Genomic DNA, 27,374 nt, shown 5'->3' with positions numbered 1-27,374 from the left:
TTTTATTAAATCGGAATGTTTGGGATGCTTGCTAGAATTGTTCTTGATTAATGAAGTGCATGCTTAGGATGTTGCAATGTATCATGACAGCAAAATTACTGATACAAGCTTAACAGAGTAATACGTGTTGCTAACAAGAATTATACTTAACGTATTAACCAACGTGGCTGTGAAATGCTAAAAAATTAAGTTAGTAATATTCCATTTTATTGAAGGGTTTGGCTCTTCAGAGCTTTTCCACAAGTGATATTTCTGGATCCCATGTCGCCCTGCTCAAGGCTGCAATGAAATAAAGGAATAGCTTTCATTTTCAAAATAAGGAAGATAAGCAGATGCCAAGAGATAGGGTTAAGTAAAACTGATTTGCTGTACTAATCTTACTTTAACAGATCAGAAATGAACGTACCAAAGATAAGGCAAATAAATAGTTTCTATTTAATCTCTGTCTAATTTGCCTGTCAATGTGAAGTCTACTACAAATCAAGACAAAAAGTAGCCTGAAGCATTAATTTATTTTGTGTCAACAGAAGGAAGGCTTATCACCACAAACTGGCTGCCAATTTTTTGTCTCTTCAAAATAAAAATGCACTTCTTGCTCACAGGAGGAGCAAAAGTACCTGAAGAAGGATGCATGGAATACCTTCAAAAAATCTTGCTTTGTTTCTGTGTTTCAGAGAACAAGTCTTACAAAAATAGCCATCTGATGGGATCTCACAGGGATGAGAGCAGAAACACTAACTTAAATCTCATGTTCTTTAATCGGGAAACAGTCTGTTAGGCTCAGCCAGCACTTCCCTACTCTGATGCATGTATATGCAAATACACAGCTGATCTGATGTATTTCAGTCAGTTGTAGTAACAATAGATAATATTTACTTTTGATTATTTGCTTTTGTCACCTCTCCAACTTCTTGCTGTGCAGCTTTTAAATAGCTCCCAAACTCCCTCTTGCGCTGCACTCCAGAAAAGGACAAAACAAAGACAATGTACCAGGTTAGGTCTTCCACACATCTATAGCAGGGACGCTGAAAAACAGCCCACAAGGCTACACTTGTCACAAAGCTTAGTTTAATTTGACAATCATCATAAGGCATCCATGTAAATTAAAAATTCCCACCAGGGTCACATACATTCTCCCACAAAATAAAACATGTTAAAACAGAGGCCTGGGATTCCAAAAGATGCTAGTGGTTACTGGTCTTGGCTAGGCTGCCACTGCTGGCAGTGGGGTCCAGGAGACGCAGCGTGAACAGCGGCAACTCAGGAAGTGGAACGTCAGCTTGCACAAATCTCTTTCAATAGAACAACAAATAAAAAGGAAAGAGATTTGTGCAGAAAACATCATTCTCCATCCTTTCTGGGAAAACAAAACAGAACAAAAAAGATAATCCCATTCAAGGAGCAAAGAGCAGAGCTTGGAGTTCTGAAGCCCAAGAACGCTGATGGCCCATTTTGAAAACTAATGAAGCACTACGGAGGCCTGAGTTTATTATTGCTTTATCCCAGTTCAGCCCAGGCTAAGGCTACGGTGAAGTCCAAATTAATTTAAAGCCAGAAAACGCAGATCCAGTAACAGCACCTAAGTCCCCATCCACACATGGGTGTAAACAGATTATTTTGGTGAAAAAAAAATCTCCCAAATTTCCCCTCTTCCTGTGCTATGCAGATCCCCATAGCAGGGCTAAAATTTGCCCCGAAGTATTTAACAGATTCTCTCTCGTATCTCCTTTAGCTGAGCCTCTTCCAAGTGTTTCACCTTTTATTCAAACTAGTCCTCTATCCTGGTGATACATCAGCTCAGAGATGCTTCCTGGGAGCTCACCAAGAGGCACACAGCTACTCACACGTTAAAAAGAATGTGGCACAGAGTCTATGAACCATCACCTGTACTCTGTAATACCCAGCCATGCTTTGCCCTCAGCTTCCTGAGACCAAACAGTGCAGATGAAAGAGAGCATCTCCCCATCTTGCATGCCTGGCCAGTGACCAAGAGAAATAGCATGCGGCGTAAATGAAATGGCATCTTACCACCACCACAAGTCAGAAAATAGACTTGGGTAAAGCAGGTCTTAAAAGTTTCACATCAAGAAAGAGGGTGCTTCCCTCAGACTATCGTATGACAGGGCAACTGTTGTTCAGGCAAACGTTATTCAAGGCAGTAAAATTTTAGCATGGATATCTCCATGGTTGATTTACAGGCCCAACATATACTAGGGATATTTTAAAAAATTAAATTAAAGGTCCTGTTAATTCTTCCAGAAGGACAGAATAGAAGACAGACAGTGCATCTGACAAATGCACGTGCTACACATCCTAACACACTAACAAAGGTTGCACCTAGACTTGTCAAAACAGTTAAAAATATTTAGGCATCCAGCTAGTACCAGAATTGATGGCATTTGGGCACCTAAATTAAACTTTTTTCAAAATTGGAGCCTACACATTTCTTTATTGCTTGTCCCATTGAGTGCAAAGGGAGAACTGAGAGGGTAGGGTTAACTACAGAAGGATTTCAAATCCATCATAAGGTTTCCCTGCTCTTTTATATATATATTTATATATATATAAAAAGCATTATTATTATTTAGCCACCTGGGGGCAGGGGGAACAGGAGCTATTTAAAATTAGTTTCTTAATTATTTAAGCATTAGTCCCCTACCTCCCAAATCACAATACCTCTGTCACAGTAAGGAGCATAACATGAAAACTTGTTTGCTGCCACTGACAATTCCTGAGTCTCTCCTTTGCAGAACTTCGGCCCAAATATCAGGATAATGGCAGTTTGACATATATACACTCCCCAGCAACATACACACAGCAAGTAGGACATGCCTCAGACAAAAAAAAAAAAAAGAAAAAAAAAAACCCCACCAAACCACCAACCAAACTTGGAGAAACCATCCAGAAGAGCCTCAGGAAAGGGAACTGACCACTTTCCATGGAGAAGCAACTGCCCAGGAGTCCCTGCCCAGTATAAATGGAATCAAAATATTCATCCCACAGCTGAAGGAGATCTCTGAAACCTGGCAGTGTCACATGCTGGATACTTGAAGGCACATTTGCTTTGTGTTTTGGGAGAGAAATCCAGTTACGACAACACACTGCAGCTGCAGGGCTGAGGGAAAGGAGGCGACACTTGGTATCCTTCCTCTGTTCTTGTCCCCATTTTCAAGCTTCATGGCTGGCATGAGCTGGTGATCTAAGCAGACACATTAACATCCCTGAGTGAAATGGCACCATTTGTGGCCTCTGAGACTTTGTCCTCAAGCACCATTGCTGGTGTGTCTGTAGTGACTGCTGTAGTGTCTATGGCAGGAAGTGGATTCAAGCCCTGTGATAAGATCTGTTGGATGGTTTTCCGCAAATTGGGGTGCAGCTGGTTTTGGGTCTGGTAAAAAATTTCTAAGGCAAAAGACTTGAGGGTGCCAGTGCAAAGGTCCTCATAAAGTGGAATTGTGTACATCCGAGACATCTGCAAAAAAGGAAAACTGGATAATATCACTTCAATAAAAGTCAAGAGGTTCAGCTCTTCTACAGCTACACTCCAACAGCCCTGAAAAACTTCAGATTGGAGACAAGGAACACGTTTCTTCAAAAGACAGCCAAGTCTATTCTAAATAAGTTTAATGCAAAGATTTTTATGAATTATAATTAAAAAAACATTTGCTCTCTAAGACTGAGCTATTTCCACAAATAACAACTATTTTTAAAAGGCCAAGGAGAAGAGGCCACAGTGAACACATGCGTTAACTTTTTGCTCCCGCACAATAAAAACTACTGAAAGGAATTCGATGAGCCCTAGCCTTGCTTGAAGTGTAAATATTCAAACAATCATATGATTTAGTAGTGTGAAAATTTCTGGTCTGGAAAAGCCAGGGCTGCTACAAAGCAACACAAAAAATGCACCAGGCAGAGCTGGGACAAGGGTATTGAGTTAGACTAGAAAAGCAGAGATTATCTATAGGCATTTCAAATTAAATCTGCCCATTCCTCCCCACCCGCTAGCAGGTGAGCCATGCTCGGCCCCTTCGCAACACACCTGGTCTACACTTGGCCAGGAAGCAGAAGTTCCAAGGTCTTTCACGTCGCATGTCTCATGCACATGTCTCATGCACTGAGAGGTGCAGTGATTTTAATCCAGCAGTTAGTACCTGGTTTTCCAAGAAGCGACGGACTTTGTAAAGGTCTGGATAATAGTCATTTCGGACTACAATCTGCAACCAGCGGATACGGATTTCTGCATTCATGGAGTCCAGCTGAGAGGAGTAACATTCCGAAAGCTTTTTTATCACCTCTGAAGAAAGCAAATACACAAAGAACTATAACCTATTTTGTCAAGTTTGAGGGTCAAAGACTAATGAATCATCAAATCACAGAATCATAGAATGGCTTGGGTTGGAAAGGACTTTTGAAGATCATCTAGTCCAACCTCCCATCTTTCACTAGATCAGGTTGCTCAAAGCCCCATCCAGCCTGACGTTACATGAACGATAAGGTCAACGAGGGCTTGGGCTCTTTAGAATTCAATTCATTCTTCCAGGAATACTTTTCTACTATCCTGATAGAGTACTCACCATGTGGCAGTGGTGACCCGTCCAGCAATCTGTCCAAGAACAGCACGGTTTGGAACGTTCTCCATTTAGTGAGGTCAACACTGCTGGCAGCAGCAACAGAGTCCAGAGGCTCTGTGGTCCAGAGTTTGAAGAGCGTCTCCACTGGTCTGGTCAGACTGGATCCCTGAGATAAGTCTGGCTCAGCTAACGGAGGTCCTGTAGCATTGAGCCAACGTTCAAACTCCAGTCCTGGAATGAGGAGCACCAAAAATGTCGAGCAGGAGTCTCTGCAGGTGACTTGGCTGCCTCAAGGTTCAGGACTGCTTCTAGCACAGTTAAGAGAGGTTCTAACAATAGCAAATCAGACCAGCCTATAGTTATAGTGACATAACAGTCTTAGCAGTCTCATCAGGCTAGCCTACGCTATATCTGGTAGAGTGCCAGCAACACCTCTGCCAAATTTAACCATGAGTTTTCTAGAGCTCAACATCACAGTGAGTAAGTACAAGAAACACATGTGCTCTTAGGACAGCCAGGCTAACAAGTATTATGATCAAACTATGTTCTAATATAAGACTTGTTGTGCATGCATTTCTCTCTCAGAATTTTGAGGAAGACTGAAGAATATGGGGAAAATCTGCTTAAAAAAAAAAAAGAGGTGAGAGGGCTGACTAAGCCCCTGCTACACACCAGAGCAAGGAATTTTAAATTTATTTATATAATCAATAACTAAAACCAAAAAAAGTTCCTCCACAAGCAGCCGAGCTAGCAGAGCCTGGTTTCCAACAGAGCTCTTCCTCTTGACCCTTTACCACCTCAGCACTTTCCTGACCCCTGGCAATACTTCCCGTTCCACACCGTTCCACACCCGTTCCACGCCTAAAACTCCTCTCTCCTGCATCCCCTGAATATTAGCCAGGCAAAAGTTAGCCCATGCTGTGACTAACTCATTAGCCAACCAGTGGGCCAAATAAAACATACAACTGCTAAGCTCATGCTGCAGCTTTTCCCACAGTAGGATCACTCATCTACATCTCTCCACAGGCAGTTTCCACAAAGCCTGTAGGAACCTAGTATCCTTAAGAGCTGTACTCCACTGCCGGTCTGGTTTAAACTGACCAATGGGTTCAATAATTGCAAGGATGGACACATGGCGGGATAACATTAGTCTCATTTCTTTAAGCAAGTGGGTTAATAAGCACCTAGTAGATTACAGACCTTTTATAAATCCAACAACAGCTATAAGGAGGGGATATAAGGGAGGGTGAAACATTACGGAAGAGATTTTATATGCATGGATAGAACCTTGGGAAAAGTTACAGTTCTCAAAGCATGTTTTCTGTAATTAAAATAGATGAAATTTCAAAGTGTGTTCACCTTTTCCTTGCATTTGAGCATGTGTAAGTCTCACATGCACCGATCATTCTGTCTGCAGTGTGAAACATGAGTTAATGAGAAAGTTAACTGAGGGCCACTCAGCTGACTAATGCCAAAATTGTCAGCAATTTAAGATGTTCTCATTCCCCACCACAGAGGCAGTAACAATAAATCACCACAACCATTTCTATCACGAACATCTGGCTGTTGCCAAACAGTTTTGTTTGCTTTAGCATTCTCTTATGCATTCTCCAAGCCAAATGCAAAATTTATCATACAAATTTCTACAGTGTTTACAGTTAACTAAGTAAACTTCCCACCTGCTTTGCTCTCAACACATTGCTCTTTCAGCTCTGGAAAAAAATTCAGGAAGGAATCCAGAAGATCTTGAGCCACAACGCTGGTAAATTTGTACTTCTCAATGTAGGCCTGAAACAGTAAAAAATATAAATTATGGTTAGGAGAAAGACAGCTTCCTTTCGATGAACAACCACTGCATACAATAAAAAAATAGAGATGGAAGAGTGAGAACAAATATTTGGAAGGGTCAGTTAAAAAAAAAAAAAAAAAAAAAAATCAAGAAAAATGTTCTCCCTCCTCCCCCAAAACGAGGAAAGCACCATAACAAGAAAAAGATTGGGTAGCTGCAAAAACATTGACAGCTGAGGGAGGTTTTTTTTGTGATACAGATCACAGATAACATATCAAGCACAGGAAGGTTTCCTCATACTTGACACTAGTAAAAAGTCAGAACACAGTTGGCCACTGTGTTATTCACTGACAGATTATGGACTGAAGTCATACTTACATAACTATAGATAAGAGAAAGATGGAATGGGGAATGGATGGAAAGAAGAGATGAAAAAACATGCATGCAGCAAAAAGAAAAAGCAGTGAGTTGCATCAACAGCTGACATAATTTTCTATAGGTTTTGCAAATGCGCTCCAAGACACCAAACCTGCCCCAATGTAGGAAACCATGCCCTTTGTCACCCTGGCTAAAAAAAACACAAGCTGTTACTGTTTAGTAGTGAATGAAGTCACATCATTCCAGTCATAGATAATCTACGCTGGAACAGCTTTGTAATTATTTGGAGCACAGAACAAGAGGTAACAAAAATATACTACTACTCTGTATTTGGCACCTCAGAATCTGGGATGAAAGAAGGGCATGAGCAGACTCACTTAAGAGAAATCTCAAGAAAAATCTGTCACACATAGAAAGAATCATTTGGGATGACAGACAGGCCCAGACCATTCTTTCATCTCAGACACGTTTGTATTCAACTTTACCCCATCAATTAGCCACAGTGACAAAACCTGGGAAAAAAAAAAGCAGTTCTAATTCTCAAGAGAAATGCATGCTTATTCACACTCACTCTTAAGAAGGAGTCAAAGTGTCTTGGGTCACCACAGAGCTGGGACAGGTAGTAAACAAAGCAGTAGCCTTTCTCATAGGTAAAGAGGTTCATTAAATTACTAGGATTTACACCTGCAAGGAGAAGACAACAGTGTTATAAGACACTGTAATAAGGACACTCATTTCCAACCCTTCTAAGTACAGAGACCTCTTAAGAGATCACTGAGTCGAGATGTAGTGACTTAAAAACAAAACAAGCCTGTTGTCAGTACATTTAATTTACTGCAGGAAATTAAATGGAAGCAGTCCAAACATACAGGCCGAAAAAAAAATTAAAAAAAAAAAAAAATCAGTCATTGTAAGGTAAGTATTAATTCCCTATAGAACAAGTCACTTCAAATTAGAAGTCACTGAAAACACACCAGGAATTTGAAGACAAATACTTTTTTTTCCCAGTGCCAAACTCAGGGAATCACCATACCACAAATTCGTAAAGATACCAATATAAGGTAATCACTACTTGTTCCTTTTTTGAGACTCCCAACATATGCTTTTCCATTCCATTTGGTTCCAATATCACCTCCACTTGCATTTTAGGTTGTTTTAAATATCATCTAGATTGAAGACTGCTTCACACCTCCAATGGTGATGACAGAACTAGAGAACTATCAATGAAGAAGATACACAATGCTGGAGTGCAGCCATGCATCTGGCTCAGGGGATAATCAAACAGGCTCTGCATAGCTAAACTCAACAGGAGAGCAAGCACATACGTTTATCTGTATGCTTATGTATACGTACATAATTCTTACATGAACACATAAAAAGGGGAACGTTTAACAGCAAAGGATTTTATTTGAAGTTTCCAAATATTTTCATTATAAACTACTTTATTTTACATATTCAGAAGCTCAAAACCACACAGCTTTCAAGGCAGTTTTTCACACTCTGTTTCTGCCCAGTGAGTCTGTTCTGTTCTTAAACAGAACAATATTTATAAAGATGAGTTAGCCAACTTTGAAGAAAAAGTCAAGGCAAGTTTCCTTATTTACTTTCAGACTGGTTTACAAACCAGTATTTCTTTTTTCTTTCTTTTATAAAGGATATGTAAAAATTAGTCTTTTTTTGGTCTATATTCCAGCATCAATATACAGAAATTTTGTGTACAGCAGCTTCAGTCAAAAGCAATACCTGGCTCCAGTTTAACCTGAAGCTTGCTGACCGGGTTGTCTTCTCCAAGGAGCTTCATCTGTCTGTGGAGAGCATCAAGGCGGAATGCAGTCTCCAAACACGTGAAGGCAGCTCCTACCCCAGAAAGAAACCTATTAGTTGTGGGAAAATGACTAGCAAAACCTGACCTGTGCAGAACTAGCACAGGTACAAAATAAAAGCTACTGAAGGTGTAAAGGACACAACAATAGCGAGACAGAATCACAGTAATGTCATGGCGGAGAAACTTAAGTGCAAAAAATCCTTGCAATTTGTAAGTCAGAACCTAAAACAGTGCATTTACTCATTCTGATTATGCAGCAGGCTGAACTGAAAAACAAAGCAGCATGAAAACGATGCTAAAGCTTACATCACTGACATCGTCTTATCAGTTCTTACAAGATAAGCAGAGCAGCAATGGAGTAAGTATTGTACAGGTAACTTTCGAGGAACAATCAAGTGCTACAAAGTAGTAATGTCACTGGTAGAATAGTAGGCACACAATTCCAGATTCAGTGCCAAGGATATTACTAAGCGAATATCACTTCTTGGGTGAAAACAGAAAAGGATTAGATTTAGTTGGTGTATTACAGATCCTGTGGATCTTTTTTAAGCTTTATCTAACATCCTACCCATATTGTATCATACAATTTTTACCTTCCACTCATTAGGAGTTCTTTTACAGCTCAACTGATTAGGCTACTCGTTCTTTTCTATCTAACTGCAGTGCAAAGCGTTCCATGCTTTCAAGCCAAACTAGCTGTATTACACCAGCAAGTCAAGAGATCTTTTCTATGCTCTTGCAGATGTAAAAAGCTGTGAAAATGGATTTTCATATTCAGAAGATACTTAACATCCAGCACTATTAACACTTTAGCTTTCTTTGCTAAGTCTCCAACTTCAGCGATAGGGCTTGTTACATAGATACAATCTCAGAGTCTTGATGTACGTACACAGGAATCCAATATAAGCAAAATGAGAATTAAGAATCAGGATATATTTGGAAGATAGAAGAACCTGCACTGGCAAAGAAAGGGGCGGATGTGCTTCACAGAGGAAAGCAAGAACCAGGATAGCTAGAGTTAAGGGCAATTACTTCAAGCTACAGGGACGAGGATTAAGCAAGATCCAAGAGGTGTGGTAGTCAGTGGACTCCAATTTCTGTAAACAATGTCATTACAAAAATGCCTTTTCATTAACAGCACAAGATACTCCAGAAGTGACGTCAGAAATGGCAAGATTTAGACCAGAGGTTTGTCTTAGAAACAAAATAGAATGCCAAAAGAGTTTACTAAAGAATGACACAGGGAAAGGCATTTCTTAGTTTCCTGAACAATTGCTTCTTGAAACAACCAGTTCTGAATTTCAAGAGAATAGACCAAAATCAGCAAGGATCTTGTCCTGTGTCAGAGGGACAGACTAAGATGGGATAGAGAACAGGTCAGTATCTTCTGACCTATTCATATCATTGCCATGTATAATATAACATGACTTATAAGAACAGTCCTAACCACTGAGAATTACTCAACATAAAATAGCTTTCAAAGACATATAATATACATTGTAACATCTCCATATATGCTCAGAGCACTTATTTCCCTAAACTTCATTATCATCAGTTCATCTCCAAAAACAATATACATGAATAAAAACAAAGGCATCCTTCTGAACACTAGCTGGCACTCTAGCTGCCAAGATTTCCAGGAATTTTTCCAAGATTGTTTACAGCAGACGCGTGAGAATACACATGGTACAGGCTTTTAAGAACATAACAGGACAAACTAGAGAAGTGTACGTTCCCATTATTCACTTAAATAAAAATCCAATTAAACTGAAAAGCAATAGGAATGATTTACTACTTACACATTCTAAAGACAGTACCATACAATTGACCTGTGAAATTCACTGATATAAGCAAAGGCAGTTCTTATAATACAATTTTACAATTCTATAATACAATTCTTAAAATACAATTCTACAGGAAGCCTTAAGCAGATAAACAGAGAGCTACATAGATGTGTAGTTTGTTTTTTTTTTTTCTAAGTGCTATTGCCATCAGGAGGTAGCTACTAACTGATCAGGATTAGAAAGACACTTGTTCAGAGGACAGTTATTTCACGATGTAACCATGATAAGATTTCTTACATCCTTCTCTGAAGCATCCTCTGCTCACCTTGCTCTGACATATGAACACCTGCCTGGTACCCAACAGCAGTTCCAAAGCTCCTACCAACGTCCTTACAGCGCTGTGCTAACACACCTCACTCAAAGCCCCTTTTACCGTATCAGGTATTGATTCCACCCAAAGCCAAGACAATGTCAGACTCTAAGCATCTAAGATGTTCAATGCAAAGTTTGGGGCCGTGCGTGTTCCTGAAATAAAAAAAGAAAACCAGCTCCCTACAGACTTTTGAGCTCCCAAGGCAAATATTCTATGCAGCCAACTCTCAGTTATTGGTTAGACACATCATAAGGAGAAACATTTCTGCAGCTATACCGTAGGTCTCGGTGGTGATCCGGCGCTGTGCGTATGTGGCTAGCCCCTCGCTCAGCCACATCTCTTCCCACGTAGCATTGGTGACTGCATTTCCAAACCAGCTGTGGGCAACTTCATGAATGACGTCAATGATCAAAAACTCATCGCTCTCCAGAATGGAAGAGATGATGAAGGTCAGGCATGGGTTTTCCATGGCAACAATAGGGAAGGATGGAGGAAGAAAAACAATGTCATATCTAAAATTAGGGAGAGAGAAGAAAGAAGAGAGGAGATAGGTAAATTACAGCTGTTCAAAAGATATACACAGAAACGTATCTTTTTTCCTTAGGGAAGGCTCTTCTGAGAGGTTTTTTTGTGAGTTCAGGAACAAACTTTCTAGACCAGTGGTGCCTAATTCTTCTGATCCGAGGATCACAGAGTTTATTCTGTTGGCCAAGGACCTGCTCACGTTTGGACATAAGACTAGACACTCTTTTCATGTGCAGCAGATCCAGCACTTCCCAGAAGCATCATGCTCCCTTCACACATGCAAATTTATCACAAGTCGTATATCTGATAGCCACTACCACTAAGTTTACTCTACATACGCTACCCACATACACAGTGTCGAGTCCCCAGAGGCTCCCAGTAAAGAGAGAGGCTGAGAAGCTATTGAATGAATTAATTGATTTGGTGTACCTGCAGTGTCAGCAAAATGACTAAGTCTGTCTGCTTCAGAATATAACAAGACTATTTGTTCTCTTTTCTAAATTTCTCCATCAATGATCAGCACTAGCACACCAGACCTTGTTCTCAGACCATTTTAAGCAACATTTTGTAAGTTAACAACGTGTTCTTCCTGCTTACCATTAGCAAAGAAATATAGGAAGTCTTTGTAAATATTTTCTCCCATCCAAAGAACGAAAACATTCTCTCAAAAACATTCTCTTTTAATACAGTCAAGCGTAACTTCAGAAACTATAATATTGTTTTTCAGGACTAAGACTCTCAATGAGTCTGTACTGAGTCAGGTTTTCAGCATCCTCAGGCATACCACAATAAATATATCATATGTCAAGTACCATATGTAAAAATAAATAAGATAAATAAATAAAACTGCCATACATTTCAAATGGTGTCCGGCCAAATGTTGGACTTGCATCACAAAACACTACAGTATGAAAAACCTTCACTCCTCAGGGAAGATGGGCTGTTTAGAAACCTGTCGTTCTGTCCACCATACCAGGCAAAACACCACCATGCCTCCATGGTCCTCTCTGCCACTTACAGAGACAAAACTCCAGAGTTTGTTTCCAGCTACTACAGTGCTGCTAGTTGAAGGGTTCATTTTTCCTGCTATTGCTAGTGTAGCGAGAAAGCATGATAATTTCTCAAGATTGTTTTTTTTCCATTACACACTCCTGGGAGACTTATTAAACTCACCTTCCCCATATATATGGGCCATACAGACTCTCTGCAGCAGTCAACCAGCGCTCAACCATGCCAGAAAGCTTGCTGATGGCTGTTGGCAGCAGGCAAGGCTCTGCCCACACTCTGCTCCTGTCAGAAAACAGAAAACATCAGGTGATACTTCAGCAAACTCAATTATCTCTTAGAAAAAATAGCCTGACTTCTCACCACACTTCCATGTATGGTAATAGTGCTAAGAGGTCTCACATCAGACTCAGGCCTTCTTTAGGCTAACGCTCTATGGATACATGACAAAAGATAATCAAAGATCCCTTAAATTGCCTTAAGGGAATGAGGCAAGTAGCTGTAATGACTACAGGGGACAGTAAGCAACATTTATGAAAGAGGAAAATATCTTTGCCAATGCAGCGCCATGCAGTTCTTCACACCCAACTAAACCGCAAACTCTGAACACTCACAGCTGATGGTCCCAACTGTTCCCTTATCCATGACTCAAAATATTTACCACTTATAACTTGAAGCACTGCACAGAGACACAAAAAGCAGATCAACTCACTGCAAATCTTACCTTGGACCTATGTCCGCATGTATAAGGTCTCCTGCCACCAGGGCCACTAGGTAGGCAGGAACTGGATATTCCATGTAAAATTGATATACACCTTCCTCTTCCGAGTAGGTACTTTGGGTGGCACTCATCAACACCTGTATGCCTGCTGGAGCCTGGAAGACCAACATCATACACGTCAACTCACTGGATGATCACAGCTGAATGACTACACCACAGATCTCTCTATGCCTAAGAGGATGTACATTAAAAACAATCATTTAGATAACACAAAATGTAAGATTTCTGTGGAGTTTTTATACCACAATCTATCCAGCCTGTGAAAACATAGCAATCAAAAATATTACTCCTCCTATATTGCACAGGTTCTTATGCCAGCTCCCCCAAAAGTGCCCACATATCAAATTATTTCATCTACACAAAATGCAACATTATTTGATGCTGCTTTCATAAAAATTTGATTTTTTTTCCTTTCAAGAATTGATAAAATACAGTTGAGTATTACCATCAATAACCACTACTGGAAGTGACCAGCCAAATTCTCTCTTTCATATTATCCATTTCATGGTTACTCTTTCAACATTGAGTACAGGGAAGGCAAGACCCAAGCGTGCCAGGCAACAGAGTTGCCTTTGTGGCAGTACCCCGATTCTGTTCCAAGAACCAGGGTAGGATCTAAAAAAATCCCGTAGATTTTATAACATTGTCACAATGAATATTTTATATCATATATCCACACACAATGTAACTATGCTTTCACAAGTTAACAGCAGCTAAGTGCTCCGTGAACCATTTATATCCATTCGGTCACTCACTTTGACAGTAGCTGAATAGGTGCACTTCACTGCTGGTGTGTCAAAGCAGGGGAAGAAAGACCGGTTACACACCGAGTGGCCCTGCGTGAAGACAAACGGCTTGGCGTTGCCATACGTCAGTTCTGGATCCAGCCACCAGATCTGTTGAAACATGACGTGAGGAAGAGGTGAGGGAAAGGGACAAAATCACAAGGATGAACTGCCAAAAACCAAAATCTGAAATCAAGAGGACTGTGGAAGAGGAGCTGTTTGGCTCCCCAGATGCATACCCGGCACAAGGTATATTGCCATTTCTAACAATACATCTTTCTACTCCTGTTTATTTGCCGTGACTACTCAGAGTAATCCTCACTGTCTGAACACTGAGTGGTGCCACACAACATAGTGTCTTCCAGCCACTCGCTATTTCTGTTGTATCGATTTTCTTGGTTAATAAAAAGTCCCTAACAAACATCCACACAACCTTCTTCTCAGAGGGAGTACTCTGAGTATCTTCATGTTTTTAATTCAACATGAACAAGAGTAGTAGGGGTCAGGTAGCACAAGCTGGGGGGGGGGGGAACCCAAACAAACAAAACAAACACAAAAAACCAAACCCAAACCCACAAACCAAAAAACCCTGAGGCTGAACAGTGTACACAACATTATCTCTGACCCTGACACTGCCCTGCTGGCTGAAGCATCAAACATTTTGACACTATGCAAAAAAGTCAGTATATGTAAGAAACATCTGGTCAATGACACTAGAGGCCTCTTTTTACAGAGTGGATAAGGAGATTCTGGGTGGTCACAAAAAAAAAAAAAAAAACCACCACAACAAAACACACCACTGAGCATGTCAGTTTTCAATATAAAACAGCAAATAAATCATGAGTCAGACCCTCAGCAAATAATTAGAACAGATTAAGAATAATATGAAAAAGTGCAGTTATTTGCCTTTTCGTTTTTTCTGTTTCAAATGTAATGTTTATGCTTTCATATGCTCCCTGCCTCCAACTTTGAAGTGTAAGAACAATTTTAAATAAGGATTTTCTTGTAATCTTAGAACTCTGGAGCTGAACTTTTATGGAAAATATCAAATATTGTGAAACTTGCAATAAAGTTGGAACCACTGGAAGTCTTGGGAACAGTGAAGCACAAGGAATAAAACTTCTGAGTCTGCTGAATTCTTAGACCAAAGCAACCAATAAATCTGAATTCAGGGAATAGCAGTTAGTGCAGACACTAGTTCAGTTCTGGTCCTCAAGGGAAAGCACTGAAATACTTACAGAAGAGAAGCCTGGGTACTATGTCTGCTCTGGTTTTAACGACCTATTACAATTCTGTCTCCCAGTTAACCTCTCTGTGTTCTGGAAGTCAAAGTTTTCTCTCTCTCCCTCTGTCCTATAAGGTTATTCTTTGTTATCTTCTTCCCTTGCCTTTAGACCCTTCTCCTCAGATGCCAGTGTGCTCCTCTCCCAAATCATCCACTTCAGCAGCACCCCTGGGGATCAGTGAAAGGTAAGGAAAGGAAACACGCTGTCAGCAGCTTTCAGTTATTCATATAGTGGTTCATGCTGCCACTGGCAAATGTTTGTGGGTTTTTTTAGGTGGGAGGCATTACAAAATTAAAAACCTTTATCTAGAAGTCAAGTTAATCTCAGAGCAGCATTCTTATCTTGAAATCTGTTTTAAGATTACCCTCTTCTGTTTCAAGCCTGTTGGGCCAGAAACACACTTAAAGCACAACTTCTGACGAACCTTGCGTCACTTAAACCACAAGGGCTAAGGCTATGCGACTATTCAAATCCACGTGCTGCATTTCAGCATATCACTGGCCAAATCCCCAGGTCACAGCTGAGGTGCACTACATAGCTACAGATTTCCACTCCATGGATACCTGAATTTCATGGCAATTAATACCTTCTCTGTGATGTGACATTGTGGAACTGGAGACAACTATTCCAGAAGGCATTTGGAGATAAACGTCTCATTAAAACCCACAGTTTGAAACTCATAGCTTCCCTGCAGAACACAAATTCACATAAAAATGCAACTGCTATGTTTCAATCCAGGGCAGTAGTTTTCTAATGATCCAGGAAGGAGGCTCAGAAATTAAGTTTTTAAAGATCTGCCCCAATGCCAACTTAAAAGCACTCCTCTACTCAGTGGCTTTGTGCTCGTATCACAAAAAGTCTGACTTACAATCTGTATCGTTGGCCTTGCTGAAGAGACTCACCTGCAAAAGGTTCTGTTTCCTTTGCTTTTTGAGAGACAGAAAAGGCTAACAAAGAAAACAGAGAGATAAGACACCACCAGACCTAAGTTGCAACACTAAAGTAGGAAGGAAAAAGGGTTGACAGACGATGTCTTTAGAGCAGAAAGATAAGGGGAAGTTCTCCCTGACCAGTGCAGGAAGAAAACATAAGCAGGAAGCAAAGGGGAACTGAGAAGCCGATTCTTGTTTACAAGAAACTCAATAAATTAAGGACAATTTCTTTTCAACCAGTCCCCCTCTATTTGACATTTGGTTGAAGTTAAATGAAGTACCAGCTCCACAGGCCAAGAGGGAAAAAACATTTGCAGAGGATGAAGTATTTTTTTCCCCTGTTTCCTAATGTCTGCAGCTACATGGCAAGCCTCCGTCTCTCTTTCCAGATGCACTTGGAACAATGATGAAAGTTATCCTGAAACAATATAAATAGATCTGTAATATAAATAGACCAGGCTATGCTGCCGGACAGAGGCAGGACTATGGACTGGGGAAACAGAGTATAAGCAGCATCCCAGAAAGGAGTGCAAGGAGCGGGGTACTGCTGGGGGCAGGGGGTGGAGCAGTACACAGGGACAGAGCAGTATTTGGGGCCGTATCATCTACTCTACCTCCAAATCCCTCCTGTGCTCCCCTTTGGAAACACACATCACATCATCATAATGCTATAATGCTCATCATTTTTCATGTTTCACATATTAAAGCTGTTCTTATGGAGTATTTTAAGTAAAAACCTGCTGCTTAGTTCCTCTGCTAAACAGAGGCTTTGGACAGGCTAGGTTTCCCCCTGCCCACATACTGCAAAGAAGCTCACACGCTTTATAAGGCACCTGCCAAGAATATCATTTTTACTGACTTAGATTATAATCTTTTACCCAAATCCAGCAAATGACAAAGGCGATTAGCTAAGCCTCTTTCAATTTTAAAACTCTCCATGTTTCTACCTACATTATTGATGAAGCTCCCAAGAAGAGCTGCAACACCACAGCTTCTGTCCTAGACAAACAACAGGCCGCTGCATCTGATGACAAAGTAAACCGCACATCTGAGATGCGGAGGATGTGACAGGAGCAAGGCACACCTGGACAGCAAGTCACTCTACGAGGACTGAGGAATCAGGACAAATCTAACGGAACAACAGGGAAGTTTCCAGCACTGCAAAAAGAGCTGTCCTTTTTGCTAAATCCTGAAGATGAGGAAATGCCATCATTTTTTATACCAGAACACAGAGCAGGGTTTGCATTTAAGGTTGTCATGGAAAGAAAATAGCACTGGTGTTAACATGTGCGCTGCCAAATCAGAGGCGTGACACAGTGGGTAAGAGACAGATGCAGATATTTCTCCCTGGTGAAGGAGAGAAAAAAAAAAAGTCTTATGAAAGACTATTTGTAGGACCAAGAAGTAAGGCATGAGGGAAAAGAAGGGGAAGAGCACGACTACTGTCATGGACACACCTGATCAGTGTGTGCCTTCAGCCCACACCATGAGATACACACAACGTTTATGACAGGCTTGCTTCTGAAGTGAATTGGTGATGTACTGAGCATATGGTTTTCCAACAGCACAGGGAGCTGGAATGCTCTGTGAAAGGCAGATTTAATCTCTCAGCTGTCTCTCAATGTCCATCAAACAACCAAAGATCTTGGCTCCTTCCTCCACATGAGAAATAATGGCACAGTCAAATAACATATCCGGATGGCTCAAACCAAGTATATCAAGGCAACAGGTTTCCAATTTTAAACAGACTACTATCTTTGCGGCTGATTTTACTGCCAACACGCCTGTGCTGCACTGTAACATGAATTTACTGTTTTATACGTCCCACAAGTATGCTAAGGGTCCCATAGAAAATAAACCCTGACCTAAAAAGATTATATTCAGAGAAAGGCCAAAGAAAATATATCTTTTAGAAGAGAGAGGTCTAACACTGTAAAGTTGCTTCACTTACACAGAGAAAAGGGACTGCGAGGAAATGTACTAGACACAAGCATAAACCAGTTCACCCTTATACACACATGGGTTACTCATCCCTATTAAAATGCAACGCTAGGCTGAAAAACAGCAAGGACAGATAGCACTACAATAGCACAAAATGACTCGGGATCCAAAAACATAGTTCAGCGTGCTGAACATGAAGGGCTAGAACAGGTGGTACTCGAGGACAAATACTGTGCCAGCCAAAATCTACAATAGTGAGCAGGGAAACGCGGTACGGTTTATGTCAGTGAGCACGCCTGCTTCTACTTTTCAGTATCACTTGAAAAGGGCAGCGCACACCCCTGACACTGTAACCATCAATAATCTCTTGACACTAGTCCTTGTAGCTTCGTTTCAGCTGAAGCAGTACACGCCATTAAAGGTACAATACAGGATGAAGAACAGCTAGCTCACGCCTGATCCAGGGGAAGCAAGACAAACAACAGAGGGAATGGAAAAAATGCCCTACTCCCAGCACTGCCGGCTTGTGTGCAGGGCCAAGGAGACAACATGTTAACGCAAGGCGAGACTAAATGAACGTGACATCAGTCAGCGCCCTGCACCTTCCAGTGGTTTTCAGATAGTTTCTAAAGCTGATCTGAAAGTTTTTGAAGCTGATCTCGGATCTAAAGCCAATCTGAGATCATTTTTCTGAACGGTATTCTGTTACATCTGAGATCATTTCTCCATACACACAGCAGAACAGCCTGCCCCTTTGGCAACAGGGCTGGCAAAACCCAGGAGAAAGCACCCGAAAATACAACAACTTGTTCAAGAGGAGGAAAGTATGTTACCATATACTTCGGGAGGTATGGCTCAGCCAGACCGAGAATGATTATAGAGCACACAGCAACACCAAATTAGCTTTAAAGCCTTCCCACCATAAACAAGGCATAGTGTGGACAAAAGAAACAGGTCTCTTCATAAAATCTTGGGGGAAAAAAAAAAAGATTAAGAACAGAACCTTCTGAACACGCTGTAGGCCCTGAAAGACATCTCCCATGTACCTCTTCAGTGTAGAAAAGCTACAGCAGAGTATTGTACAAGGAAATATTAAAACCAGGAGCTCCAGAGGTGAAAAGGAACAATATCCTCACTTACAAGTGGATCTGTATTTTAACAGTGCCAGAATTTCACCTCATTTTCGCACTTTTAGGGAAGGACCAGCATGTTAAAAGGTCACCGTATAACAAAAGGAAACTTCTGTCAATAGAAATCTTCACGTGGAACTCGCTGTTCCAAGTGAGCCAACCTATTAAGACTATCCAGATCATTCTGAGAATGAAGTTACTTTTGTGAGCTTCAATGTAGTATTAAAATTAGACAGAAAAAGATCCAGCAAACTCATTCTATTCAGCAACACTTTCCTTTCATGAGAAAAGGCCTAGTATATACTTGCTATTGGGTTAATTTGCACGAAACCGGTATGTTCAATTCCTATTCTTGTTAAATAAGTTGTAATAGTCAAATAGATCCACACATTTACTGGTTTTGACCAATGCAACAGCAATACCAAACCAGCAGGCTGAGAGTCAATTCTATCAGGCAAGAGAGAGGCATCGAAGTTGCAGGACTCTCAAAAAAACCACTCCTTTTGCAAACAGATTCATGAACCACATGATAAAAATAACTTTAGTCGAATTCCCAACCTGAACAGACTATACAGTAACAAATAGAACTGACGGTCCAGCGATAACTTTATAGTTTCACTATCATAACTTCTTAAAAACACAAGATCTGCCAGGCAGCACCTAAAAGGCCAGGACCAAAGTGCTTCTAAATACCAGGGGTCGAAAAGAAGTGACAGAGTTTACAAAGCATCTCACTACTGAAGAAGACTATTCCAGGCAGACAAGGAAGCACCTCCCATGGCCACATCGAAATGGGTGTTTTGGACCATTTCTCCTCCTTTTTCCAGCAGATAACCTGTAGGAATATGTGGAATCTCCCCCTGCTCTTCTCAAAGCTCCTGACCACAGCTCGTTGGAACATCAACCTAGGTGCGCAAGGCCTGATTTTGTAAGCAGCTGGCAAAACCCACAGGGAAACTCCTGTATTTGCGGATTACGTAACTTGTCCTGAAGAATTCAGTCGAAGCAGGAGTTTTCAAATTTTCACGCTCCTCGCCAACAACTGCAACGCCCTTAATGGACGAAAGACTTTAAGATGACTGTCGCGATGGGGGATGAATAGCCTCGGGGGCCACGGCGATGGGGGAAGGAAGGAGGGCGGCCGGGTCGGTACGAGCATCCCTGCTGAGCGCGGCGCGGGACCGCGGAGGGCTCGGTGGCAGCAGGCAGGGGACTGGCACCCCCGGGCAGGGGACAGATGCTGCTGACAAGCGGGCTGGCGGCTGACAGGCAGGGAGGGAAGAGGCAGCGGAGGGACCGGGACATAAAAGGAGGGGCTGAGGGAGAACCATCTCCCGCTGCCTTCGCTGCGGGGCCAGGGCGCTTCCCCGACGGTCAGTTACAGCAGGAGGAAAACTGTGAGAAAGGCGCGGGTGGCACGGGAAGGGGGGGGCACCGGCAGCCGCCCCGGCACTCGGTTTCCTATTTTATCTCCCCGTCCCTGCCCCGCCGCCCCTCCCCGGGCCCCGCCGCCCCCCCGCAGCGCGGTACTCACGGCGGGGCCGTCGGCCGTGGTGTAGCGGACGATGATCTGGAAGGGCTGGTGCGGCTGGAGGGCGGCGGGCAGGGAGACGGTGAGGGACGAGCCGTAGTCGGTGAAGGGGTCCACCCGGAAGCCGAGCGGGCAGGCGGCGCAGGGCGGCTGGGCGAAGAGGGGCAGCGGCGGCGGCGGCTCGGCGGCGGCGGGCGGGGGGCTGGCGGGCGGCTCCCCCGGCGGGGCGGCGGGGGGCAGCGGGCCGGCGGCGATGCAGGGCGCCGAGAGGAAGGTGGCGGTGCAGGGCGGGCTGGCGGCGCAGGGCGGCGCGCAGGGCGGCGGCGGCGACGGGCAGGGCGGCGGGGGCAGCGGGGCCGGGGCGGCGGCAGCGGCGGCGGCCTCGGCGGGCGAGAAGGCGAAGGAGCAGGGCGCTTCCCCCGCCGCGGCGCGGCGGTAGGCGGCCGAGAGGACGTGCAGGGCCGGGTGGACGTCCAGCACCAGGGCGCGGGGCTGCGGCCGCAGGGCGCAGAGCTCCAGCACCAGGCAGCCCGCCAGCGCCCGCGCCTCGGGCCGCAGCTCCAGCCCCAGGTGCAGGTGGCGGAGGCTGAAGAGCTGCGAGCTGGAGGCCGACGCCACGTCCGGCGGCGGCTCGGGAGGCGGCGGCGGGGCCGGCGGCGCCTCCGGCCCGGCCGCGGACCCCTTGCGGCAGCAGCACAGGCCGGGCGGCCGCGGAGCCGGAGCCGCCATGGAGCGGCGGCGGAGGAGGAGGAGGCGGCGGCGGAGGCGGCGGCCGCTATGTGAAATCCATGGGCGGGCGGGGAGGAGGGAGGCCCCGGCGGCCGGAGCGACCGGGGCGGGGAGGGGGGGGAAAGGGCCGCGCAGGCCCGGCGCGGCACCGGCCGAGGGAGCGCAGGGCCCGGGCCCGGAACAGGCAGCCGCGGGCACGGCCGCCAGGCGGCGCCGCGCGGGACGGCGGGGGGCGCGGGAGGGGAGGGGAGGGGAGCCCCGCCCCGCCCCGCCCCGCCCCGCCCGCCGCCGGCTGCGCGCGCACGGCGGGGTGCCCGCCGCCGCCGCCAGCTGCGGGGCGCGCGTACCCACGGGCAGGTGCGCGCCGTGGACGCGCGCCTTCCTGCGCGAGCGCGCCCCGTGCACGTGCACGGCCGTGCCCTGCTGCCCACCCCGCGCGCGCCCCTGCTCGCGCACCCAGGCTGTGCCGCCTGCGCACGTCGTGCGCTGCGCCGGCACGCGCGTAGACGCAAACCGCTTCCAACAGCAGCGGCGCTGACACGTGTGGGCACCCGCACCGCGCGCCCGCCCCGGCCCACGCCCGCAGCCCGGCGCCCCAGCGGCTCCATCCGCCCGTGCCCCTCTTGTACCCCCCGGCTCACAGGGCTGGGTAAGACGTGAGCACGCGCACAGCGAGCTCTCCTCCTCTCCCCACAGCCAGCACCCCCGCTAGGCCGCCATCACCTCCCCAGCCCGGCTGTCTGGCCCCGACACGCCGATCCCCACTGCTCCCGCCTTTGGGACGGCCCTTGGCACGGCTACAACGCCCCACTCAGTTCACTCCTGCCCTCGCTCAGTCTCACAGCCGGCTCTGCCTCCTCGGCACAGCGTGAATGCTTCATTTTCACCGTCCCCCTCCCCAGCTCCAAGACAAACAACCCCAAACCCTCCACGCCACGGCTCCCAGCAGGGCTGGTGCGCGCAGCCCTCACCCCACCGGTACCTATTTTGGCTTCCTCCATCCTGCTCCTGGTCACGCTCCTCGCATCTAGCTCACAGTCCAACCCTAAATAGCCTCCCTCTACCAGCACCGCGTACACCCTCTTTTTTAAATCTCTTCCCTCCCGCCTTGGCTGCCCGTAGTCGCCTGCCTCCACCGCTCCCTCCAAACTGCCCCCAGATCCCAGCTCAGACATAACGTGCTTTGCTCTTCCCCCACCCTCCTCGAGGCAATCAATCACACACCAGCCACTGCTGCCTTCCTAAATCGGAAAGGACAAAAACCACAAAATTATCATCTTTATACAACTGCTTGTTTGTCTGCGTGGCAACAGTAGGAGACAGCGAGTTGGAAGGAAGGAGGTGTGCTGGAAGTAACTGTGATTTGAACTCCACACAGCCCAAGAGCAGTGTACAGGAACTCTCTCTGCCCCACGTAGTGACGCTTCTGTTCTGCAAGTTATTTTCACTGTTACGCTTTGCCTACCTCAGCCGCCTGACGAGTCTCCAAGGCACGTCTTTCGGATGACATGGAAACATTTATTACACAATTGTGGGTTTAATGAACCCGTAGTGGTACGTTCTAGAAGCCTCCCAAGCCTTACGCTAGCAACAGCAGCATCTGCACCATTTCCCAATTGAGTTTCCACTGTATCGTCATACTCGAGGCAGAAACTGTGGCCCCAGCACAATTTGGCTGCTGTCTCCAGCTGAACCAAGGGTAAAACAAATCACAGTATTACCCTAGACCGACCTGAAGCTGAGACTATAAAGAAAACCTTTGTGCAATTGCTTATATATAGTAAAACACCCCCACTACAGTCACAGTAAAAAATAACAAGGCAGCATTCAGAAAAGCTCTTTGGTTGATGAGGGCATTACAGCCACCCTGCATCTTCTCAGCGTGTTCTTTTGAAGCACCTTCAAGAAGCAATTTTGCCTTTGCCCAATCCCCTTCTAGCCAAGAGAAACTTCTTGTCCTGCCACCTTTTCTCTCCACGTCCTCCTTCTATAAATCAGATTTTCGGCATTTATCCTTTCCTTCCGATATCTTCTCTCACTCACACCATTTGCCTTTTGAAATAATTGTGCTTTCTCAAACTTTGCTCCCAGCAGTGAACTAAGATTGCTTGATCTCCCTCTGGCTTTCATCTAGGGATAATATGCAGACCACAGCCCCAGCCGCTCAGGATCTGACCCTGTATGATCTTCACCGCAGGTAATCGTGAAGTCTCCTCAGGTGTTCAAGCTAGCACAACTTCAGGGCCTGACTTTGGACTTAATTACACCGATCTACCTGCACGTTAACTCCATTGGGTAATTTCAGAAGAATCCTACCTGCGTTTTGATTGAAGTCCCAAGCAAGTGCAACATTTCCACTCATCGGATAGATGAGATGAGCAGGAACACGTTCTCTCTAAGAGTCTCTAAGTTTATGATAATGAATCGGGATCGGCTGCAACCACTGCTTTTGGACAGAGTAAGTAAAACTGATGCAACTGAAATTCCCGAGGGTAACACAGCAAACCAATTATCCCAGGCAAATCTCTCTCAAGTTGCACACCTGTTAGTCTTGGGCCATAGCCTTTGCTATATACTAAGAAGGATGTGTTATCTCCATGGTATTTTGGGTAGGATCTCTTTAAGGAAAGCCTCTGTCCCAATGCCACAGTCTTATTCTGCTCCTCGCAGGATGAAGTCTTCTCTGGGATATCACACTGTAAATTCTAAAGCAGGATCCAATTCCTGAAAATTCCCATCATCATCAACCTCTTGTAGAATGCTTCAAAGATAAAGATATTTCGGTCTCATTTGTAAAATACTGATGGTTCTTCCTTCTACTTCAGTGACAGGGCCCTGGGCCAGGCCTCAGCTTGCTCCTGTGGTTCGGGATGAAAGCCAATAAAAAAATTACTGCTACCCATGTGAGAAGCAATACTTCTGTACTGCCTGTGAGACAAGTGCCACATGAAACAGGTAAGTGATTACAGCAGAAAGAACATTTCCCTCTGGCAGTCTATCTCCTTAGTTCCAAAGTAACAATGCTGAAGCTAAGGTTTAACAAAATGGTTGAGCTAATAATCCCTGCTGTCCACCGGTGACTGTTCGCCTGCTCCATCGCAGGCCCTTGTTTGACACCTTGTCGAGCTATTTCAGCTTGCTGAAGCAGCAGGAAAGTATTCACCTTTTTAGGAGAGCGTAACTGGGAAGCAGCAGTTTGGTGCAATGAATCCTGAGTGGTTTCCTCATACCTATGCTAGTGTTACAGTTAGCACCTACTGAAAAGAGCAGCCCCACTTCACCTCCCTTCCAGGTGTGCCTTCCTGTCTCCTTCTTTGTACAGCATTCCTGCTTTTGGAGGGTGAACTTTCTGCAAGTTAGCTTTCTGAACTGGGGTCACTGCTGGACCAGGCAAGAGCCACTGCTGGCATCAGGAAAGTGGAAGGAACTCCCAGCCTGGAAGAAGAAGGAGGACAAGATCAGGATGGCTCCCCTTTTGCCCAGACTGCCATTAGCTCAGCTTTAGCTGCCACACTCTGACCCCAGTGGCACTTCAGAACTAGGTACATTAGCCCTTTTTCATCAAGGGAAATACTGAAATTTGTGGGGTCGACTCAGTTCTGCAGGGCCCAAGACAATCCTGTCCTTGACAGAGTTGTACATGACAACTGACTGAACTGTTTTAACCACAGTCTTAGGCAGATGCATTTCATGTTCTCTCCCTCTCCCCTTAAGGTATTCAGCCTTCATTCTACCCAGCTCTACTTTTAGGGAAGAAGCAGGGCATTACCTCTTTGGCCTATCACCCCTGCTCCCTTGTGCCTCTCCCCAGTTTCTTTTTGTCCTCAAATTTCTGATCAAAGAAGAGCCCCCCACTTAGCTGGGTGTTCTTTGGAGAGAGGCCTATTACTTCTCCCTTTGCTAACCACAACACAGAGCCATGCTGTTCCTTGAATTGAGTAACAGTGAGCAACACTGAGCAAAATGGCAGCCAGTCCCTGACATAGCGTAAGCTTGGGTCCAGGCCTGTGAGCAGGATAAGATCTGTGATAGTTAATTCTTGCTTAGGACAAGACTTACTAAAGAACTACAACAAATGATGCTTTATGTGCTGTCTTCAAGCCACAGTCTAAGCTCTGTTAATGCCATGATTTGCCTGTGGTATTGGTAGATAGAAATGCTTGTTGCTGTGACTTTGCAGTCATGTCACATTATAAACAGTAAGGCTTGCAGGTAAAGAACGTGGAAAAATCTGAGCCTAAGAAGGATCTTCTGTATTCCATCTGACCTCCCCCTTTGCTACTTGGCTTGAATACTTGCACTATAAATTATTACTTCCTGTACCACTCAACACAAACATACACATATTGCAAGCCACCCCCAGGCTGGAGGGCACAAAAATTACCCACTACACTTTTAAAGAAACACTTCCACTCTGAAGGAATTAAGATCAGGCCATGGTGCATAGACACGAAAAAAAAAACCCAGCCTGCAAAAACTGTCCCCCAGGGCTCAAAAAGGTGAGAAGTGATTTATGTGCCCAAAACAAACCACTTAAGCCAATAAAATTTACAAAACCCAAAATAGTTTTATTTACTTTTCAGATTTCTGCCTCAATGAGACATTTTGCAAACATGCTAAGGCTACAAAATGTCCAAGTTGACAAAGACATGCAACGCTGACCATTCAATAAGTCACGGCTATTATAGGAGCGACCGTGCCCACCCGGGCCACAGGTCCCGTAAAACAGGGATGGTGTACAGTGATCATGGCAACATACTACGCAGGACCTAGTAACCTGAGGTAGGTCTCTTTACAGTAAGAAAACGACGTCCTACACCAGTGTTACATCCTGATCAACAGGAACTTGTTTAAAGTTCCAGAAGACATGGGGTGGGGGACTGTTTCCTTAACATGTGTGCAATAAAGAAACAGGAAATATTGATGTTGTTTAACCTTAGTATAAGTGAGCAGAACAAAGAGTTAGTGTTACCCATGCCAATGAAAGCCAACCTAAACCTCTGAGGAGTGTTAGCAGCTTCAAGATAAAGGAGTCAGTCAGCTGAAGCAACTCTGAAAAGGCTTTCCTGCTAGCATACAGGGTATGACTTGAACCTTATGATTAATTTGTTACAGATCATTCCACAAACAGTTAGATTTTGGTTGTGTTAGATCAGCGAAGCAGGAAGAGCTTGGGCTTGCTTGCATTAAAATAAACCCTGCTGATACAGTAAGAAATACTGTATCAGGACACTGAGAAAGTGTGAGGCCTTAATGTGACCCAGAAGTGGTTCTCCACTCAGGAGATCACTAAAAACCTTGCTTTGGGAAAGCATCATGGGAAGCAGCAGCTGCTGCCGTGGTGAACATTAGCGATGCTCCAAATAGCTTTGATAAATTACAATGCAATAGAGTTACACCACAGAGCTGTTCTCCCCTGCGCTAGACAACAAAGATGTGACAATAAAGGACACTATTGCAAAGCTTCACTTCCACTCAGACACGCAGAAAATCTGGCACTAGGAAAAGACCAACTGTAAAAGACAAAATGGTGTCTGATACAGTCCGATAACAAAGCCAGATCTCTGGTACCATAAACTGTACAAAAATGATAGAAAAGAATATGCACTGTTATTAATACAGTGCTTATTTTAATATAAAATAAACAGCTTACATTTCCACTGTAAATATAGGCTATATACAGAATTATGTATAGATATAGCTACATGTATAAAGCTTCATTATAGGCCTCTGATACATTTATAACTATGGCTCCCTGAGCCATTTGTAGAGTGCATTTAATAACAAAAAATTAGTAATATGATTATGGAATAAATACAATAATAAAAACATGAAGAATTCTTCTGACACAGTTTTAAAAATCTCTCTGGCTTGACACATTGTGCTAAAAATTAAAAGATGAAAAGGCAATAATCTGCTTGGAGGAGGAGGAGGAAGAAGAGCTGGCCTGCCACAGGCAGGGAGTGTAGCTCTCCAAAATTAAAGTGGCTTTGCCCTGAATTTTAGCCC

At 44.4% G+C, this 27,374-nt stretch overlaps 2 protein-coding genes and 1 long non-coding RNA gene across 15 annotated transcripts in view; 1 reads left to right on the top strand and 2 right to left on the bottom strand.

The window, feature by feature from the left end:
* Positions 1-627: 627 nt before the first annotated feature.
* On the bottom strand, positions 628-21,579 carry RNPEPL1 (arginyl aminopeptidase like 1). 4 transcript variants are annotated; one of them, XM_075507025.1, is made up of 12 exons: positions 20,640-21,579; positions 20,056-20,157; positions 13,787-13,927; positions 12,975-13,126; positions 12,419-12,535; positions 10,997-11,232; positions 8,482-8,595; positions 7,310-7,422; positions 6,251-6,359; positions 4,575-4,802; positions 4,152-4,294; positions 628-3,472 (listed from the first exon to the last, which is right to left on the bottom strand). In XM_075507025.1, the coding sequence occupies exons 1-12, from the start codon at positions 21,363-21,365 to the stop codon at positions 3,200-3,202; spliced, it is 2,454 nt and encodes an 817-aa protein (XP_075363140.1). In that variant the 5' UTR covers positions 21,366-21,579; the 3' UTR covers positions 628-3,199. The 4 variants fall into 4 exon arrangements, 3 of the variants coding, with proteins under 3 accessions (XP_075363140.1, XP_075363141.1, XP_075363142.1); XR_012776433.1 differs by having other exon boundaries at positions 3,334-3,472; positions 4,040-4,294; XM_075507026.1 differs by lacking the exon at positions 20,056-20,157 and having other exon boundaries at positions 634-3,472.
* On the top strand, positions 20,403-26,957 carry LOC142412216 (uncharacterized). 4 transcript variants are annotated; one of them, XR_012776436.1, is made up of 4 exons: positions 20,403-20,502; positions 23,500-23,823; positions 24,191-24,320; positions 25,949-26,957. It is a non-coding gene; the product is annotated as an uncharacterized LOC142412216 (long non-coding RNA). The 4 variants fall into 4 exon arrangements; XR_012776434.1 differs by lacking the exon at positions 20,403-20,502 and adding an exon at positions 20,593-20,718 and having other exon boundaries at positions 23,563-23,823; XR_012776435.1 differs by lacking the exon at positions 20,403-20,502 and adding an exon at positions 20,618-20,718.
* Positions 24,312-27,374, bottom strand: part of ABCC5 (ATP binding cassette subfamily C member 5) — a 51,639-nt gene continuing 48,576 nt past the window's right edge. For all 7 annotated transcript variants that reach the window (XM_075507016.1, XM_075507019.1, XM_075507017.1 and 4 more), the window contains one exon: positions 24,312-24,800. In XM_075507016.1, coding sequence (XP_075363131.1) covers positions 24,741-24,800 — 60 coding nt within the window. In that variant the 3' untranslated portion in view covers positions 24,312-24,740. The remainder of the gene's footprint in view (positions 24,801-27,374) is intronic.

This window comes from Mycteria americana, chromosome 7, assembly GCF_035582795.1.
Source record: "Mycteria americana isolate JAX WOST 10 ecotype Jacksonville Zoo and Gardens chromosome 7, USCA_MyAme_1.0, whole genome shotgun sequence".
NCBI lineage: Eukaryota > Metazoa > Chordata > Aves > Ciconiiformes > Ciconiidae > Mycteria > Mycteria americana.
Note: the sequence above shows the minus strand (reverse complement) of the source record. Positions and strands in the feature narration are given on the sequence as shown.

What these genes read in the sequence shown, in the direction of transcription:
- RNPEPL1 (XM_075507025.1), bottom strand. Translation starts at nt 21,365, where the DNA reads ATGGCGGCTCCGGCTCCGCGGCCGCCCGGCCTGTGCTGCTGCCGCAAG. An exon ending in CCTATTCAGCTACTGTCAAA is followed by an intron (nt 13,127 to 13,786) that starts GTGAGTGACCGA and finishes TTGGTCTTCCAG; the next exon opens with GCTCCAGCAGGCATACAGGT. An exon ending in CGGGTCACCACTGCCACATG is followed by an intron (nt 4,295 to 4,574) that starts GTGAGTACTCTA and finishes TGCTTTCTTCAG; the next exon opens with AGGTGATAAAAAAGCTTTCG.